Raw genomic sequence first — 18,277 nt, 5'->3', positions numbered from 1 at the left:
TGCAATTTCTGAAAAATCTCTAAGGGCCCATGTGGGTTATATGGCACTAGGTGTGGTGGGAAGTTTAGTCCCACCCCGGAAGTGGAAGGAGAGTTGGAGTGGTTTATAAGGGTTTCTCTTCTACATGCTATTGGAGCTTGAGAAGAGAAGAGGCCCTCGCGCACTCCTCCTCCGCCGCCCGCCTCGCCACGCCACGCCTCGTCACGACGCGCCGCGGGTTGCGGGATTGAGCCGAGCCGAGCTCACACCTACGCGCTTATTTTTGCCAGTCACTAACGGAGAGTTTTCTGACAGCTGGGCCACGATCTGAGACGTCGGATCGTGGGCTGTCACGGACTCGGAAGTGGGTCGAGCCCACGTCTCTCCACGCGGCTGCGCCTATAAGTATGCAGTGTCTCCTAACCCTAGACGCCACAAACAGATCACATCTGCTCACGCGCACGCCCACCGTTGTTCCTTTGCTGCTGCTGCCGCCGGTGACTCCATCCCGTCCGCCACGTACACGGTCGACGGGAGAGCAGGTCTCCGAAACCACGCCCTTCTGGTTCCTGTACGGGGTGAGGGGCGAATAGGTTTTTGGGCAGCGATTACACGACTGCTCGCTTCCGATCGTCTACTTCCTCCACGTCCGCGTCGCCTTCGTCATCACCATGTCCACCGACGCCGACCGTGTCGCTGCCGAGAAAGATGAAGCCGACAAGAAGGTCGCTGAGGACGCCGCTGCTGCCACCAAAGCCGCGGCCTCTGCGTGGCCTACTGGAGGGTATAACTCGTTTATCCCGCTCTTGATTATTTTCATATTAGCAATACTAGCAGTATGTGTAGATTTGTCTACTGTTTGCTTAGTACGTGCATGTTTAGATCAGAGTCGGTACGTCATCACCTTAGTCAATGCCATGCTAGTGATTTACTCATGGATTAATTTAATCGAGAAATTGCCTATTTACTCAACAATCCAAAAACCTATTATGTGTAGGAATTTCTCGGCAAGTGGCTTTGCCGCTGCACTGAAACCGGATAAGTTTACCGGTACATACTTCAAGCGTTGGCAGACTAAGACCACGTTATGGCTCACGGCTATGAACGTGTTCTGGGTCACCGGTGTCTCCACGGGAACGATTGCTCCTGAACAGGAGAAGGCGTTCAAGGAGGCTACCGTTGTGTTTCTCGGAGCAGTTCTTAGCGTGATCGGAGATAAACTGGTCGACGCATATTTACATGTGCATGTCGCCAAGGACTTGTGGGAGGCGCTCGAATCTAAATTCGGGGCCGCCGATGCAGGGAGCGAGATGTATATTATAGAGCAGTTCCACGATTACAAGATGGTTGAAAACCGTCCTGTATTGGAGCAGGCTCATGAGATAATATGCATTGTTAAGGAACTTGAGCTTCTCAAGTGCGAGTTACCGGGCAAGTTTGTCGCGGGCTGCATAATCGCTAAGCTCCCTAATTCCTGGAGGAACTTTGCCACCACTCTGAAACATCAGAGGCGTGAATTCTCTGTGGAGGATGTCATTGGCCATCTGAGTGTTGAGCAGAATTCGAGGGCAAAAGACTCGCACGGAAAAGGGGCCGAAGGGACTTCTGTTGCCAACATGGTGAACCAGAAGAACTTCAACTCCCATAAGCCCAAGGGAAAGAACGGTGTCCAACACAATACCGACTTTAAGAAGAAGGGTAAGAAGACCTTCAAGAAGAACAAGAAGGACGAGGGCTGCTTTACTTGTGGTTCGGTTGAACATTGGGCCAACAAGTGCCCAAACAAGTACAAGAAGTCAGGACAGGACTCCAAGTCTGTCAACATGATTGTGGGCAACAATGAGAATGGTGCATCTGGGTACGGTAATTTATTTACTGTTTTTTCAGTGTTTCAACCCAACGATTGGTGGGTGGACACAGGTGCAGGTGTTCATGTGTGTGCTGACATTTCATTGTTCACTTCTTACCAGGTCACAGGTCACGGGTCCGTATTGATGGGGAATGGCGCGAGTGCTTCTGTTCATGGTGTTTGCACGGTCGATCTGAAGTTTACTTTGGGAAGGATCGTGCAGCTGAAGAACGTGCAGCATGTCCCCGCCATCAAGAAGAACCTCGTTAGTGGCTCCCTTCTATGTAGAGAAGGGTTTAAGTTGGTTTTCGAGTCTAATAAATTAGTTGTTACAAAATATGGACTCTTTGTTGGAAAAGGTTATGAGAGCGGAGGGATGTTCCGCCTTTCCCTCGCAGATTTTTGTAATAAAGTCGTGAACCATATTCATTCGAATGTTAATGAATCTGAAGTTTGGCATTCACGTCTTTGTCACATTAGTTTTGGTGTTATGACGCGGCTAGCCAAGTTGGATTTAATCCCGAGTTTCACTTTAGCCAAAGGTTCTAAGTGCCTTTCATGTGTGCAAGCTAAGCAACCTCGCAAGCCTCATAAGGCCGCGGAGGAGAGACACCTGGCACCATTAGAACTCATACATTCTGATCTTTGTGAGATGAATGGTGTGTTGACTAAAGGTGGAAAGAGATACTTCATGACATTTATAGATGATTCCACTAGATATTGCTATGTGTATCTGTTAAATACTAAAGATGAGGCTCTACACTACTTTAAAATCTATAAGGCAGAAGTTGAAAATCAACTTGAAAAGAAAATTAAACGAGTCCGGTCAGATCGTGGTGGAGAGTACTTCTCGAGTGAGTTTGATTCCTTCTGTGCGGAACACGGCATTATTCATGAGAGGACGCCTCCCTATTCACCCCAGTCAAACGGGGTTGCCGAGCGGAAAAACCGTACTCTAACTGATTTGGTTAACGCCATGTTAGATACATCGGGTTTATCCAAGGCATGGTGGGGGGAGGCTATATTGACGGCATGTCATGTCCTGAATAAAGTTCCGACAAAGGATAGTGAGATCACTCCCTATGAGAAATGGGCAAAGAGAAGGACGACACTCTCGTACTTGCGCACTTGGGGCTGTTTGGCGAAAGTCAACGTGCCGATCCCCAAAAAGCGTAAGCTTGGACATAAGACCGTGGACTGCATTAATTTGGGCTACGCTAAGAACAACGTTGGCTATAGATTTCTAGTAGTGAAATCTGAGGTACCTGACCAGAAGATCGGTACAATTATGGAGTCTAAGGATGCTACATTCTTTGAGGATATTTTTCCTATGAGAGATATGCAAAGCACTTCTAGACAGGAATCTGAGGAGACTCCTGAACCTGCCATCCCTATGGAATATTATGAACAAACACATGATGAAAATACCGAGGAGGATGACGAGGAAACCCTTGGTAGGGGCAAGAGACAAAGGACTGCAAAGACCTTTGGTGATGATTTCTTCGTGTACCTCGTGGATGATACTCCCACTTCTATTTCAGAAGCGTATGCCTCTCCAGAAGCTGACTACTGGAAGGATGCGGTCCATAGCGAGATGGATTCCATCATGGCTAACAGGACATGGGAGATCACTGACCGTCCCTATGGTTGCAAACCACTGGGATGTAAGTGGGTGTTCAAAAAGAAGCTTAGGCCCGATGGTACGATTGAAAAGTACAAGGCTAGGCTTGTGGCCAAGGGCTATGACCAGCAAGAAGAGGAAGATTTCTTTGATACTTATTCACCTGTGGCTAGACTGACCACCATTCGAGTATTACTCTCGTTGGCGGCCTCACATGGTCTTCTCGTCCATCAGATGGATGTTAAGACGGCTTTTCTAAATGGAGAGCTAAAGGAGGAAATCTACATGCAACAGCCTGATGGCTTTGTGATAGATGGTCAGGAAAGAAAGGTGTGTAGGTTGATAAAATCTTTATATGGCCTGAAACAAGCACCTAAGCAATGGCATGATAAGTTTAATACAACTCTGACATCTGTTGGTTTCGTTGTTAATGAGGCTGACAAATGTGTATACTATCGCCATGGTGGGGGCGAAGGAGTTATACTGTGCATGTATGTTGATGACATACTGATATTCGGAACAAACCTCAAAGTCATTGAGGAGGTCAAATCGTTTCTATCTCAGAACTTTGAGATGAAAGACCTTGGTGTGGCTGATGTTATCTTGAACATCAAGCTACTGAGAGATAATGAGGGTGGGATCACACTTCTGCAATCCCATTACGTTGAGAAGGTGTTGAGTCGTTTTGGATATTCGGACTGCACACCATCTCAAACACCATATGATCCTAGCGTATTGATTCGAAAGTCCAAAGGCATGGCTAAAGATCAATTGAGATACTCTCAAATCATTGGTTCACTGATGTACCTAGCGAGCGCAACGAGGCCTGACATCGCGTTTGCTGTGAGCAAACTGAGCCGGTTTGTTTCCAAACCGGGTGATGTACATTGGCATGTTGTTGAGAGAGTTATGCGCTATCTGAAAGGTACTATGAACTATGGACTTCACTATACCGGATACCCGTCGGTACTTGAAGGGTATAGTGATGCGAATTGGATCTCTGATGCTGATGAGATGAAGGCCACAACTGGGTATATGTTTACTCTTGGAGGTGGCGCTATTTCCTGGAAGTCTTGCAAGCAAACGATCTTAACGAGATCGACAATGGAAGCAGAATTAACGGCATTAGACACATCTGGTGTTGAAGCGAGATGGCTTCGAGATCTTTTGATGGACTTGCCATTGGTTGATAAACCGGTTCCGGCTATCCTTATGAACTGTGACAATCAGACTGTCATCACCAAGGTGAAGAGTTCAAAGGACAACATGAAGTCCACCAAACACATAAGAATGAGATTAAAAGCTGTCAGAAAATTAAGAAACTCCGGAGTGATAGCGTTGGACTATGTCCATACGGCTAAGAATCTGGCAGATCCCTTTACAAAAGGGCTATCACGTGTTGTGATAGATAATGCATCGAGGGAGATGGGTATGAGACCCACATGAGTTGCCATGGTGGTAACCCAACCTATATGATCGGAGATCCCGTAAACTAGGACCTGGGAAAACAAGCCAGTGGTGAACTGAGGAGAGTAACTATACTAACCCACTCCGTTGGAGATGCAATACTCTCGATACTGTATGGTAGGATGACTACAGTCTCAATGTGTTCCAAAGCTTATAAAAGCAAGATGCTATCCTACAGAGCGATCTTTGGAGGAACACACCTATATGAGCCCGACTGCTGGTCACAGTCTATGAGATTGGGGTGATCTCTAGTAAGCTCATGAATAGGCCAGGAGTGTGACTTATATGCTCCACCCGAGGGGTCAGCCTTCGGCAGCCTAGTACTAGTAAGACATGTAGTGAAACTTCTTTACGCCAAACTGACAATTCAAGGCATAGTCCATTGTTCAGTTGTGAAGGAGTGTAGCCACTTGTTCTAGGTGAAGTTCAACCTTAACAGGTCTTTACTGAAACACTGGTATATCGAAACAGCAATTGGAACAGAGGACACAATGGGCCCTCGAGATCTGGTGGGGGATTGCTGAAATCTGAGATGGGCTCTAGGCCCATATTGCAATTTCTGAAAAATCTCTAAGGGCCCATGTGGGTTATATGGCACTAGGTGTGGTGGGAAGTTTAGTCCCACCCCAGAAGTGGAAGGAGAGTTGGAGTGGTTTATAAGGGTTTCTCTTCTACATGCTATTGGAGCTTGAGAAGAGAAGAGGCCCTCGCGCACTCCTCCTCCGCCGCCCGCCTCGCCACGCCACGCCTCGTCACGACGCGCCGCGGGTTGCGGGATTGAGCCGAGCCGAGCTCACACCTACGCGCTTATTTTTGCCAGTCACTAACGGAGAGTTTTCTGACAGCTGGGCCACGATCTGAGACGTCGGATCGTGGGCTGTCACGGACTCGGACGTGGGTCGAGCCCACGTCTCTCCACGCGGCTGCGCCTATAAGTATGCGGTGTCTCCTAACCCTAGACGCCACGAACAGATCACATCTGCTCACGCGCACGCCCACCGTTGTTCCTTTGCTGCTGCTGCCGCCGGTGACTCCATCCCGTCCGCCACGTACACGGTCGACGGGAGAGCAGGTCTCCGAAACCACGCCCTTCTGGTTCCTGTACGGGGTGAGGGGCGAATAGGTTTTTGGGCAGCGATTACACGACTGCTCGCTTCCGATCGTCTACTTCCTCCACGTCCGCGTCGCCTTCGTCATCACCATGTCCACCGACGCCGACCGTGTCGCTGCCGAGAAAGCTGAAGCCGACAAGAAGGTCGCTGAGGACGCTGCTGCTGCCACCAAAGCCGCGGCCTCTGCGTGGCCTACTGGAGGGTATAACTCGTTTATCCCGCTCTTGATTATTTTCATATTAGCAGTACTAGCAGTATGTGTAGATTTGTCTACTGTTTGTTTAGTACGTGCATGTTTAGATCAGAGTCGGTACGTCATCAACTTAGTCAATGCCATGGAGTGAATTGCACAGAACATCAACTTCAGGGGCGCTTATAACACTTTACCCCACCTTTTGGAGAAGTTTTCACAAAACCACAACCTTTGGGCTAACTAGTAACACACGTCCCAAATCCAGCACACACAGTCCAAATCCTCTAACTAATGCCCGTACTAACAGCCACCTGCATCTGCGTGCATGCCGTCTCCTCCCAAGCCAGAGTCGACGGCTAGCTCGTCGCTGGCAGCTCGCTGGTTCGTCCATCCCGACGTCGTCTCCTCCACCAGCACCTCTTCCTTGGTGTCAGCGTTGGCTCGTCCACCCAGCGGCATCGTCGACGCCGTCGGCCATCCTGTACAGAGCTCCTCCCCAACGAGTTTAGGCTGCTTCCTTTGTCCTTTCTTTTTTCAGAGTTCAACAGCAAATAGCTACAGATTTTCTTCAGTGTAATCCAGCGATGCATCATGTTGTGTATCTGTGAATATGAACCAATGAAAACTGACACAAAAGAAACTATAGAATGATCCAAAATAGCTACGACTGAATCAAAATTTGTGATACTTATTTGTAAAATAGCTATAGAAATGAACCAAAGTAGCTACAGAATGAATAAAATATTTCAAACTGAAGCATATATAAGACTAGAACAATACTTAAACGGACAATATCCGTGGTTATCTAGAAGTTTGCAACTTTCATAAGTTGTCTTACAGGAATAAAATATGTGTTGTAACATAAGCATCCATATAGTTATGTGCTTAAGTTACTTAAACCTGACACTTACAAGTCACTGTGCCTAGATCCCCAAAATATGTAATGTAACATAAGCATTCATTCAAGTCTGAGTTTTTAGTTACATAAACCTGGCATTTACAAGTCAGTTTTCATAAAGATGTAAACTTTTCATTCACAAAAGAAGCCTTCGACATAGGATTTTCTTCAGTGGTTGCCACTGGCAGTGAAGTACTCCATGAATCTGCCCCCTGTTGAACCTGAACCCCTCATTACTGGTAGCTTCTCTCTAGTATTAGCTGCAGCTGGTTGTGAAGCAACTTCTTGTATGTCAAACCCATGAAAAGGATCATGTGCTTCGAAGACCGCATGCGCATGAAAAGGATCTTGAATTGCAGCTTCAGCTTGTCCTCTGCCTCTGCCTTTTCCACGGCCTCTTCCGCTTCCATTTACTTGTGCTCTTCCTCCCCCTCTGCCTTTGGCTGCACCAGTTGAAGTATCTGCTTCAGCTTGAGCATGAACATGAACTGGTGCTGCTTCAGCTTGAACATGAACAGGTGATGCTTCGGCTTGACCATGAAGTGGTGTTTCTTCAGCTTGATCATGGATTGGTCCTTCTTCAAATATTCTTCTATTACTCTGAGCAACCAGTACAAACACTCAAAGTTGTGTTAACAAGCAGAAACATATGCTAATTACATTTATGAATATGTGAATTACCTTGTGCTTGTTTTTTCTTATCGCCAAGTCTACTCTCAGTGGTGTGGTACAACTGGTATACTTGTGACCAGGTTTGTGGCAGTTCGAGCATGTCGTTGTTGTCATCCTATGTCTAGAACCCGGCTGAGGCACCTCATGCACTCCCTTCCTTCTGCTCTTCTTAGGTCTTCCAGGATGTCTAGTGAAAATTGGTGGGTCAATATCGGGTGTTTCAGTCTTTGTCCAACTATCTTTGCTAGGGACAGGGTATATAATATTGTTGTAGGCAACCTGGTACATAGCCCTTTTGAAGAATGCACTCATATAATCTTCAGGATGCTCTTTTTTCTTATAAATGCATGACACTGCATGTTTGCATGGCACACCATTAATGTCCCACCTTCTACATCCACATGTATTAGCATCGACATTAACAACATATGTTTTCAATCCAGAAGTAACTTGCCACAGCCCTTGACCTGCACATACTGGCCTACAATGCTTTGCCCTGGTCTTCTCAAGTTCCAACTTCTCTGCATAGTTTCGTGTGATCTCCCAATTTGAATTAACGAGCCCCTCTCTATTGCTGTTGTATCTGACCATTAGTTTTGTCCTAATGTTGTCTATCATGGTTTGAATGGGCTTGTCTCTAGTTTCTAGGATATACTTGTTGAATACTTCACTTAAGTTGTTCACCACTAAATCTGTTTTGCAATTTGTGTCCATGTCATGCCTTGCCCAATGCCTAGGTGGAATTTTGGACAACCATTCCCATGCACTTTCACTCTCAGCCTTCAAGTCACTCATAGCAGCATCATAATCAGACTTTTGGTAAGCATATGCAGCACTATCCATGTGTTTTTTAAGATCACCACCCTTGTGACCAGCAGTTTGAAAATTTGCGTAAATATGCCTAAGACAATATCTCTGATCACAATTAGGAAATACTTTGTCTATGGCATTCAGCAGGCCCTTTTGTCTGTCTGACATGATAGTCCACCTTCCAAATGGCCCTGAGTCGCCACCAAGAGCATACTTGAGTTGTTCAAGGAACCAACACCAATTAGGAATGTCTTCTTTGCCAACAACTCCAAATGCAATGGGGAACAAGTTGTTGTTGCCATCCCTTCCAGAGGCGGCCAACACTTGTGCTCCTGTAGTCAGCTTAACAAAGCATCCATCAAGACCAATGAATGGCCTACATCCATGCAAAAATCCCTCCTTAGATGCATTCACACAGAAGAATAAGCCATGAAACTTAGGATTCATTGCAGGTGGTGGCTGCTGAACCGTGGTCACGATGCATCGGCTGCCTGGGTTTGTATCAAGCACTGTCTGCAAGTAGTCCCTGATCCTCACATACTGTTGTTTGTGATTTCCTAACACAATATCCGCTGCTTTATTCCTTGCCCTATATGCCATCATAGGAGTGATGTCTACACCATGATTTCTCTTGGTAGTGTCTATTAGCGCGCTTATCTTCCAATCTGGATCGCCTCTAAAGTTCTCCTCATACCTGTTGCTCAACCATGTGCTGTCCACTCTAGAAGTATCATAGGTAATGCCACAAGTATGAGGTAACACCATCTTCCTAATGCAAACAGTCTCTTCTCTCTTGATAGCTGAAGCTGTCATATAGAATTGGCAAAGTTCAGTCACACAACAAACATTGACCCGATCTCTATCATTTCTAAGATACATATAGTCTCTACTTTGAAGTATATGATAATTCTTCAAGGCTCTTCTGTATTGATGCATGTTCACAAAACACATATGCAAACAGAGTTGTTCACCTCCAAGCAACCTGCCCTCATCATACCACACTCTAGTTGGAAGTGGTTGTGCTCTACTCTTCTTGCATTTTGGTGCAACGGATATTGCAGGTTCAAAGCCATCATCATCGCTTGATATTATATCCATTCCAATATCCTCACTTCCTGGATCTGAAAGTTCACATGCTTGAGTGTTGGTTACATCTCGCAACTTTGCTTGTGAACCGAGAATAGCATCCTTCCTCAGTTTCTTCTTCTGCCATGCTTCTGCTCTCTTCTTTGATGGATTGCAAGAATCAAGTGTGCTATCTTCAATAGGAATAACAGGTGTATCATCTAGTAGTGGATAAAGGTCCTCAATATCGGTGTCGCCCTCCATGTGCTCCGCAGGATCTTCTTTCTGTCTCTTTAATCGAGCAAGATTTTCCAAGTCTTCATCATCATAATTCTCAGCCACTGCCATCTCTTCTTTTTCCTCTGCCACTGCCATCTCTTCTTCTTCCTCTGTCACCTCAACTTTTTCCTCTAACACATTTTCTTGCTCAACTATGACTTCGTTAATGCCCTCTTTGGTTGGCTGCTCTATCAACAATGCTTGCTTCCTCGTTCTTTTCTTGCCGCGGGTTGGTGCGGGTCTCCTCAAAACTGACAGATTCAACATCTTAACGCTCTTGTACTGATTTACCATTGTTGTCACCTTCTTATTACTGTCCAATAGCTCCATGCCAACTAATCCTCCGCACTGATAATAGATGGTATCCTTTTTGTTATAGCCAACAGAGCACACCAAGCTCACTAACTTGAGAAAAGTGATATCAGACAGTCCAATTATCCTTTGCACATTATCCCCTAGACCATTAATTGGCAGCACATTAACCACCCAAAGTTCATCATCTACACTGCATAATGAAACATACTTGTATATCAGAGAAAGAAAAGCAACAAAAAAGACATGATTTTTTGCTTCAATTCCAACCCTAGATAGCTCGAATCTGATTTAAAATGCAATTAGCTAATACCAATATTGTAACAAATTAGGCGCCTGCTGAAAACTAGTAAAATCTACCAACATAATCACGTCATTCATGAGCAATCACTGAAAATCACTACCTATTTGGTTACAACCAACCCTAAAATCCCCAAAACAAACCAATTTATCAAAGCCAAGAGGAGCTGGAGAGTGGGTGCATACTCAATGCCGGAATTGTTGAAGCTCCACTCCATGATGCGTGTCCGTGAGTCGCCGCGCAACGGCTACCCCAGTTCAAGGAAGAAAGGAGAAGAGGCGCGAGGAACTGGGTGGGTGTGGAGGACGACGGCGCTGGGAAGATGAGGCGGTGTTGAAGCGGAGGAGGAGATGATGTCGGGGAGAAGGGGGAGGAGGGGCGCTGGGGCGACGGGGGCGACGGGGGCGGCGACCTACCGGCGACGAGCGAGCCGGCGGCGGCTTGGCTCTCGCTCGGGAGGACACCGCACGCACGCACGTGTACAGCGTTTGTGTTACTGGGCATTAGTTAGAGGATTTGGGCTGTGTGGGGTGGATTTGGGCCGTGTGTTACTAGTTAGCCCAAAAGTTGTGGTTTTGTGAAAACTTCTCCAAAAGGTGAGGTAAAGTGTTATAAGTGCCTCTGAAGTTGATGTTCTGTGCAATTCACTCCAATGCCATGCTAGTGATTTACTCATGGATTAATTTAATCGAGAAATTGCCTATTTACTCAACACGCACGGCAACAGCTCTCCTTGAGGGTTCGGGCAGGAGAAGCCCTCCTGCCCGAGGGGCTTGTCCTCGAGCGCGATGGGGATGCAGGCGCTGGTGCTGCTCGGGATCGAGCCTTTGCTCTCCCGAGCAAGGAGGCGGCGGGATTGAGGGGAAGCAGCTAGGGGAGGCTGACGAACGACAGGGATGAGCGGAGGTGCAACAACAGAGTTCAAGCGGCTCCCTGGCCACGGCCTTCGCTGGCGGCGAGCGTGGGGACATGCTTGAGGCCGACGGCTGGCGAGACGGTGAAGGTGCTGCAGCAGCGGAGGACCTGCGAGGAGGGAGAAGGCGGAGGACGGAGCAGGTCCGACGAGGCAGGAGAGAGACGGCGGCGGCAAAGGCCATGGAGGCGGGGTCGGCTGGAGCTTCGAGCTCGGCGTCCATGGCAGGACGACGAGGAGGCCGGAGACGCGAGGGCGAGGCAGGCGGCACTCCGGCGGCTTTGGTCGCCGGCAGGGTAGGTGGCGGCGCACGGGAGAGGGAGGAGGGCAGCAGCGGTCGCAGCGCCAAGGCGAGGCAGAGGGGATTAGGCGCGAGGGGAAAATAGAACGAGAGGAGAGAGGCGGCGCTACGGGAGGGAGATGGTGAGATCGAGAGAGAGTGGATCGGGGTAGCTAGGGTTAGGAGGCTTAGGTGGTCTTGGGCCAAAAGGCTGCGCGGAAGCAGGCCGGCCTAGCGGGAGGCCCAAGTGGCCAGCGGTGCAGGCCACCTCCCTCTCTCTCTCTCTCTCTCTCTCTCTCTCTCTCTCAGCCTCTCTTCTCTTATATTTCCGTTAGCAGAAAACAAATAAAGAGAAGAAAAAGAAAGAGGGGATTAGGGAAAGAATTTGCGCACACGGAAAATTTTCCCGGACTCACTAAAATGTGCTTGTTCCGAGAAAATAGAAATGGCCATGATTGGACGACATAAATTCAAACTCATTTGAATTTAATTCAAATGGTTTGAACTAGGACTTGGGTTTTGAAGTGTCCAGAAAATGATGAGGATTTTTGGAGGAACCTCGATAAAAGGGAAGTAAATTGCGGGCAAGGTTTTGAAGTCAAACTTAAAGTAGAAAAGACATGGAGAATATTTGCAAGTGTGTTTATGGGTGATTCCAAATTATTGGAATATAATTTTATAGCTCCCTAATAATATTGGGAGGATATATGTTATAAAGAGAAAATCATCATGTGCATTTTCCTCGATTTAAATGGATCGAAGATCCATATAATTTAATTATAAGAGTTATAAGATTAATGATATGATGGCATGATGACATGATGCGATGCAAAAAAATAAATAGAGCAAGCACAAATAAAACACACGGAGGTCACGAAAATATGGAAGTCTTCTGAAGCGTCGGTCTCGGGGCGTCACAGTTATCCTCATAGCCCCTGCTACTACATAGATAAGAGCTCACACACATTAACTAAACTGCCAGGTACCTTCGTTTCTTGGAACCATTTTCAATGCTCATGAGAATATGATGTTGCCCAAATCAAATATGTTCTTATTGCTTAGGAGTGAAGGGTCTAGCATGGACAAGAGGGATGGACATTCGAGTATGATCAAGCATGGAGGACAAAGCAGGCACATCTAGATGAGAAATAAATATTGCACACTGAAGATGATATGTTGATCACCCTAGTGACAATTGTTGGCTTGACTATTTGTCATACAATCGGGCCGAGCCTTCTTGATTATATACATATATCACTAGTTGGGATTTTCCTTTTATTCTATATGCACAAAATATCACAACATTAGTCAAATTTTAGTCGATCTAGCCTGTTTTCGCATTACACAAACAAGCATGTGCCTTGCTTGTAAAAAACCCAGAGGGAACAACATTCCCTCGATGGGGGTATGTCTTAAATTGTTGTTTTTGTGCGGCCGGAGAAACTAGAACAAACAAAAATAAAAATAAAATGCAACACCACATCAGTTGAAGTCGTGTTGTACTACTCATGAGGACATTCCTACCACGGTTATCCTCATAGCCCCCACTGCTACACAAATATGATAAATTACTAGAGCTCACACACATCAACTATTTTATAAGGTATTTTCGTTTCTTGGAACCATTTCCAATACTCATTAGAATTTGATGATGCCTAATCAAATATATTTTTATTGCTTAGGAGTGAAGGATCTAGCATGGATAAGAGGGATGACCATTGGAGCATGATCAAGCATGGAGAACAAGGAAAGCACATCTACATGAAAAATAATTATTGCACATTGAAGATGATATCTTCCCTTGTTTGTGGCCCATTCCCTATCTTGCCAGCCCTTTTGATCGCCTTCGTGATAGTTGTTGTTGGCTTGACGATTTATCACACAATTGGGTTGGGCCTTGTTTTAGGCTTGTTGGTTGTCTGCAAAATATCACTGCGTGGGCTTTTTCTCCATATCAGACAAAAAGCAAGCCATTAGTCAAATTTCTGTTGATCTAGCTTGTTTTCACAATACATACACAAGCATGTGGCTTGCTTGTAAAAAAACCTAGAGGGAACAACATGCCCTTGATGGGGGTCATCTTAGATTGTTGCTTCTCGCGTTGTGGGAGAAACTATGACAAAAAAATGAAAATAATATGCAACACCACATCAGTTGCATTCAATGGGCGAAACCAGGCAGGCTGCCCGGGCGATGGCCTGGGTCGTGAGGTTGGGTTCCTTCCTTCATTGTAGCCATATTTACACTGTTTTGGTATTGTAGTCATTGTTTGGCCCGAGACTTGCCCGCGGCATGACCCGATCCTAGCGCCACCACTGATTGCAGTCGTGTTTTACCCCTTGCAGCCGTGTCGTATGTATGTCATGTGTAGTTACATATCGGGTGTTGGACATGCAATTGGCCGACATCCCATCCCAGTTGCAGTTGCGTCGTGGCCCCTGCAATTGCATGGTAGGTACACCATATGCACATGTTATAGCAAAGGCAGTTGCAAGCCAACATGCAACTGGCCCCTGGTGGTTTAAAAAAAGAGCAAAAAAACAACATTCCCTAAGGGGAGGGGGTGGGTCTTGAATTATTATTTCTCATTGGGCGGAAGAAAGAAATGACAAACAAAAACAAAAATAAAATGCAACGCCACCCGAGTTGCCATGGCATTGTACCCCTTGCAGTTGTGTGGTAAATGTGTCATATAATTACATGTCGAACGGCAGACATTTAACTAGCCGACATCCCGGCTCTGCAGTTATCGCGGTATGCATGCCATCTGCAGTTGCAGGCAACAAGCCAGCCCATAGGCCGCGCGAAAACAACAATGCAATCGCATTGGAAAAAGAAAGCACGAATCTTAGAGGACTTTCATCTAATGGTGGTACAGTTAGATGTGCAATAGGTAATTTTAGGAAATCTGTTTTTTTTTGTTTGTTCTTCCAATCGGATAACATTAGAGAGTGTCCTACATTCCTGCCGCAAATGCATGCAACAAAAAAGATGGTTCAGACACATCAACATGATGAACAAAACAACCCTTTTATTATGAAAACAAAGCTGGAAAGTTACATGGCTTATTTGCAGAGTTGTGGGTTGAGGCTAGGCAGCGTGTAGTCTACACTTTTACACTACAGCCGACGCACCTGAGGTCAAATAAGAAGATGAACATACTAAAGAATGGTGACACAGAACAGAACCAAAGAACCAACCATAAGAAGCAAAATTGTGAGTATCTCTGATCTAGCTATAATAACTATCTAAAGCTGCTGTTATAGCTTCAATAACAGCAGCCTGGTAGTAGGTGCCGCGACATGAAAAATCACTTGGCCTTGTGCTTGGGGAGAGTGAGAGCCACTTCCGGTGTCTGAAAGCCCATGAACTGCTGCCTCCTGATCTCCGGGCTCGGGATCGGGAGCCGGCGGCCGGTGGGGGTAGGAAGGCCCATGTAGTGCAGCCGGGGAGACAGCCTGATCTTGGGGCTGGGCCGAGGCGACGGGATGGGCAGCCGATTCGCGCTCGGAGACGGCACCACTCTTGGTGACAGATTGACATGCTCAAGAGCCATGCTCTGGAGATCAGCCGGGTAGTCGCGGACACAGCCGATCCGCGCGCCAGCAGCGGTTGCCCATTTGAAGGACGGGAGACTGGCCATCTTGGTCGCTGCTGCCTCCGCTTCCGCATTGTCCTCGGCAACCACTTCCTTGATGATGTCCATCTCAGGCAGTTCAATTTGCGAGCTGTTGAGGGTCTCATCATGTTCCGCCTCGGTGGGTTTCTCGTCATGTTCTTCCGTTTCAGTAGGCTCGTCTGAGGTCTTCTTGAACGATGGGTACTCGTCGTCGTCGACGGAACACCTCTGGAAGTGAATTGCAAATGCGTATCAGATATGGTATCCCTGGTGGTTATTAAGACGATACAAAAATAGTACTGTAGCACGAGTGGTAAATTTACCTTGACGTTAGCTAGATCGACATTGTTCTCCTCCAAGAAACTGATGAACTCCCTGAAGTTCTCTTCTGTTGGGAGGTAGTGGCCGCTGTAAGGCCATATTGCCTTAAGAATGCCATCTTTGGCAACCAACCTACCGGCAGCGGTTGTTGCCGCCCCGGCTAGGAAACTCGAGTGCTGAAATTTACCCTTCTTCTTCTGCTCACAAGAGATGAATTTACAGTCAGGACTGATTCATCATGGCACAGAATGTAATTACCATGCACGACTGCTGAACTAGTATAGAGAGAAGAAAAGGATGGAACATTTCCAACCTGCCCGATGTATAGTGATCTAGTTGTGCTCAGCACAAATATCCATTTCGAGTCCTCGGTGGTTTCTACGAGAAGGCCGCTTCTCCTGTACATGAGCTTCCCTTGCTCCACAATAACCTCATACCCTGCCCTCTCGTTCTGCGATTCGAGTAACATTCAAATCAGATCAATTAATCTCTTGGAAATTTGAACATGCAAGATTCAACTTTGAGGTCTGTGCTGTGTATCTTGAGACAGAAAAGAGGATGTCACTTACTGGTCCGAGGTACATAATCAACTGGGAATACAGCTTGCTTCTCGGGCACTTTTGGTGATGAACGTCTTTCCCGGCTCCGATATCCAGCCTGAAAAGGAGTACAAAACAAGGAACGCGCTGTCAGGATCACTACAAACCTCCCTGTAATTGCACCCCACCCTAGGATTAGGAACATGTTTCAGATGAGCAGGACCAAGTAAGGTAATTACCAGTAGAAGAAGGGCTCTGTGCTGGAACTCGAGGACCAGATGTCGTAGTAGAGGTGCAAGTTGTGGCCGTAGCGATGGCGCGGGTCAATCTGGAGAACCACAAACAAAGATTTTGACTTGAGTATAAAAACTTAGTGTATGATTTTTTGGAAACCAAAGGAGAAGGCATGGAGGGAGAAGCTTACAGCTTCGAGCCAGTGCTGCAGTGCCAGTTTCTGGGCCTTCTCGTCTTTGGAGAGCCCCTTGCCGACCTTGGCAATCCTCTTCCCAGCCCTTGACCACCGGGAAGCAGCCGTCTCCTGCTTGGCCTCGTCAAAGAAGGAGATGGACTTGATGTTGAGTGATGCGGAATCGTAGGCCTTCCACCTGAATAATTTCAACGTTGAAATTGTTTTGGTCAGGCACGATGATACTCCAATCAACATGCATGCAGATGCAGGTGAAGATGCAGATGCAGACCAGAGCTCCTCCACGACAATGGCGCAGTCGGCGAGGTTCCTCCGGGTCCGGTGGCCCTTGAAGAGCTTCTGGACCTTGGTGGCCGCGTCGTCCAGCTCGGCCTGAGGCCTCGGAGAGACGAAGTGCGCCTTGGACGGCGACGGCCTCGGGGACTGCTGCTGCTTGCTTCCTGGGCTCTGGAGCACGAGGGTCCCGGGGCGCGCGCCGTTGATGCACCGGCTCGCCGCCTCTGGCTCATCGGCGCCAACCTCCGCCTCCCAGTTCTTGAAGCTGAGCGACCTCTCGAAGAGGCCTCCGGCGCGCGCCATCCTCTTCTTGGGCGGGCCGGCGACGACCCTCGGCGACGGCGACCTCAGCGGTGCCCCGCAGGCATCCCTCGGGCTCTGCAGCTTCTGGGAGTGGAGAAAACTTGGCTCCGTGTTGAGCGGCCTCAGCGAGGACATCTCACCGCTGTGGCACCCCTTTTGTGGAGGAGACTTGTTCTCTTGTCTCTGCAACCGCTGTGGCCCAGCCAGAGGGTCAACTTGATGTTTCTGCAAGGGCAAATCACATAAGAAAAAGATAAGCTCATTATGTCATGGGAAACTAATTGGTTTGGTAGCTGTGGGTTATGAAAGCACAGCCAACCTAAACATCATTACTCTTTTTTAACCAAAAGACTGATGAAGGAAGAAAATAACAAGCACGCAGCTCTGTTTAACCATGACATGACAAGCTCCATGAAGAAACATGGCCAAGTTCACAGAGAGGAAACAGAGCAACAATCGACTAGAAGTAGAAGTAGAAGTAGAACTAGTAGATGGTGTACGTACGTACCAAGGATGGATGGATGGATGGGCGGGGCGCAGCAGATGGAAGTGGAGCAGAGAGGAGCAGGCGATGGATGAGAGTTAAGGTTAGAAGTTGCGCAGCTATATACTAGGAGGAGGAGCGGCGTGGGAGCGGGGGGCGGGGTTGCGGTTGCCGAGGACGGGAGCACAAGTCCAAGTTAGATGCAGAGGACGACGGACGGAGGCGGAAGACCGGCCGTGGCTGACCGGTCGTCGCTGGCACGAGCGGAGACGAGACGAAGGATCCGCGTAGACGCGGGCGCGTGCCGGACTTCCCACGCTTAAACTGCTATTTTCCGTTCATTTCTTTTCTCTTGTTGTTGCTGTTGATGGCCGCGTTTAATAACTTGGAGCGAATGACAGCGACGGTGGAAGAACGTTTTCACGCGCTTCTGCTTCGGAATCCTTCTGGTTTTACCGGGACAGACAGCGTTGCAGTTACTCCCTCCATTCGAAATTATTTATTTTGAAAATAGATGTATCTAAAATTAAAATACATCTACATATATTCATTTTCAA

General features: G+C 47.4%; 2 protein-coding genes across 3 annotated transcripts; both read right to left on the bottom strand.

Annotated features, from left to right (window-relative positions):
* Positions 1 to 6,366: 6,366 nt before the first annotated feature.
* LOC123061333 (uncharacterized) lies at positions 6,367 to 11,079 on the bottom strand. Of its 2 annotated transcripts, none has more exons than XM_044484393.1 (3): positions 10,744 to 11,079; positions 9,573 to 10,450; positions 6,367 to 6,823 (listed from the first exon to the last, which is right to left on the bottom strand). In XM_044484393.1, exons 1-3 carry the CDS (start codon positions 10,773 to 10,775, stop codon positions 6,777 to 6,779), a joined length of 957 nt encoding a protein of 318 aa, XP_044340328.1. In that variant the 5' UTR covers positions 10,776 to 11,079; the 3' UTR covers positions 6,367 to 6,776. The 2 variants fall into 2 exon arrangements, with proteins under 2 accessions (XP_044340328.1, XP_044340327.1); XM_044484392.1 differs by lacking the exon at positions 6,367 to 6,823 and adding an exon at positions 7,161 to 7,719 and having other exon boundaries at positions 7,801 to 10,450; positions 10,744 to 11,067.
* Positions 11,080 to 14,762: 3,683 nt separating this feature from the next.
* Positions 14,763 to 18,010, bottom strand: LOC123061332 (IQ domain-containing protein IQM1). Its single transcript, XM_044484391.1, has 8 exons — positions 17,745 to 18,010; positions 16,929 to 17,461; positions 16,655 to 16,835; positions 16,470 to 16,558; positions 16,261 to 16,348; positions 16,005 to 16,142; positions 15,694 to 15,888; positions 14,763 to 15,598 (listed from the first exon to the last, which is right to left on the bottom strand). Exons 2-8 carry the CDS (start codon positions 17,369 to 17,371, stop codon positions 15,062 to 15,064), a joined length of 1,671 nt encoding a protein of 556 aa, XP_044340326.1. The 5' UTR covers positions 17,372 to 17,461; positions 17,745 to 18,010; the 3' UTR covers positions 14,763 to 15,061.
* Between the last annotated feature and the right edge of the window lie 267 nt (positions 18,011 to 18,277).

Source organism: Triticum aestivum, chromosome 3A, assembly GCF_018294505.1.
Source record: "Triticum aestivum cultivar Chinese Spring chromosome 3A, IWGSC CS RefSeq v2.1, whole genome shotgun sequence".
NCBI classification, from domain to species: domain Eukaryota; kingdom Viridiplantae; phylum Streptophyta; class Magnoliopsida; order Poales; family Poaceae; genus Triticum; species Triticum aestivum.
This window is presented reverse-complemented; position numbering and strand designations above follow the sequence as displayed.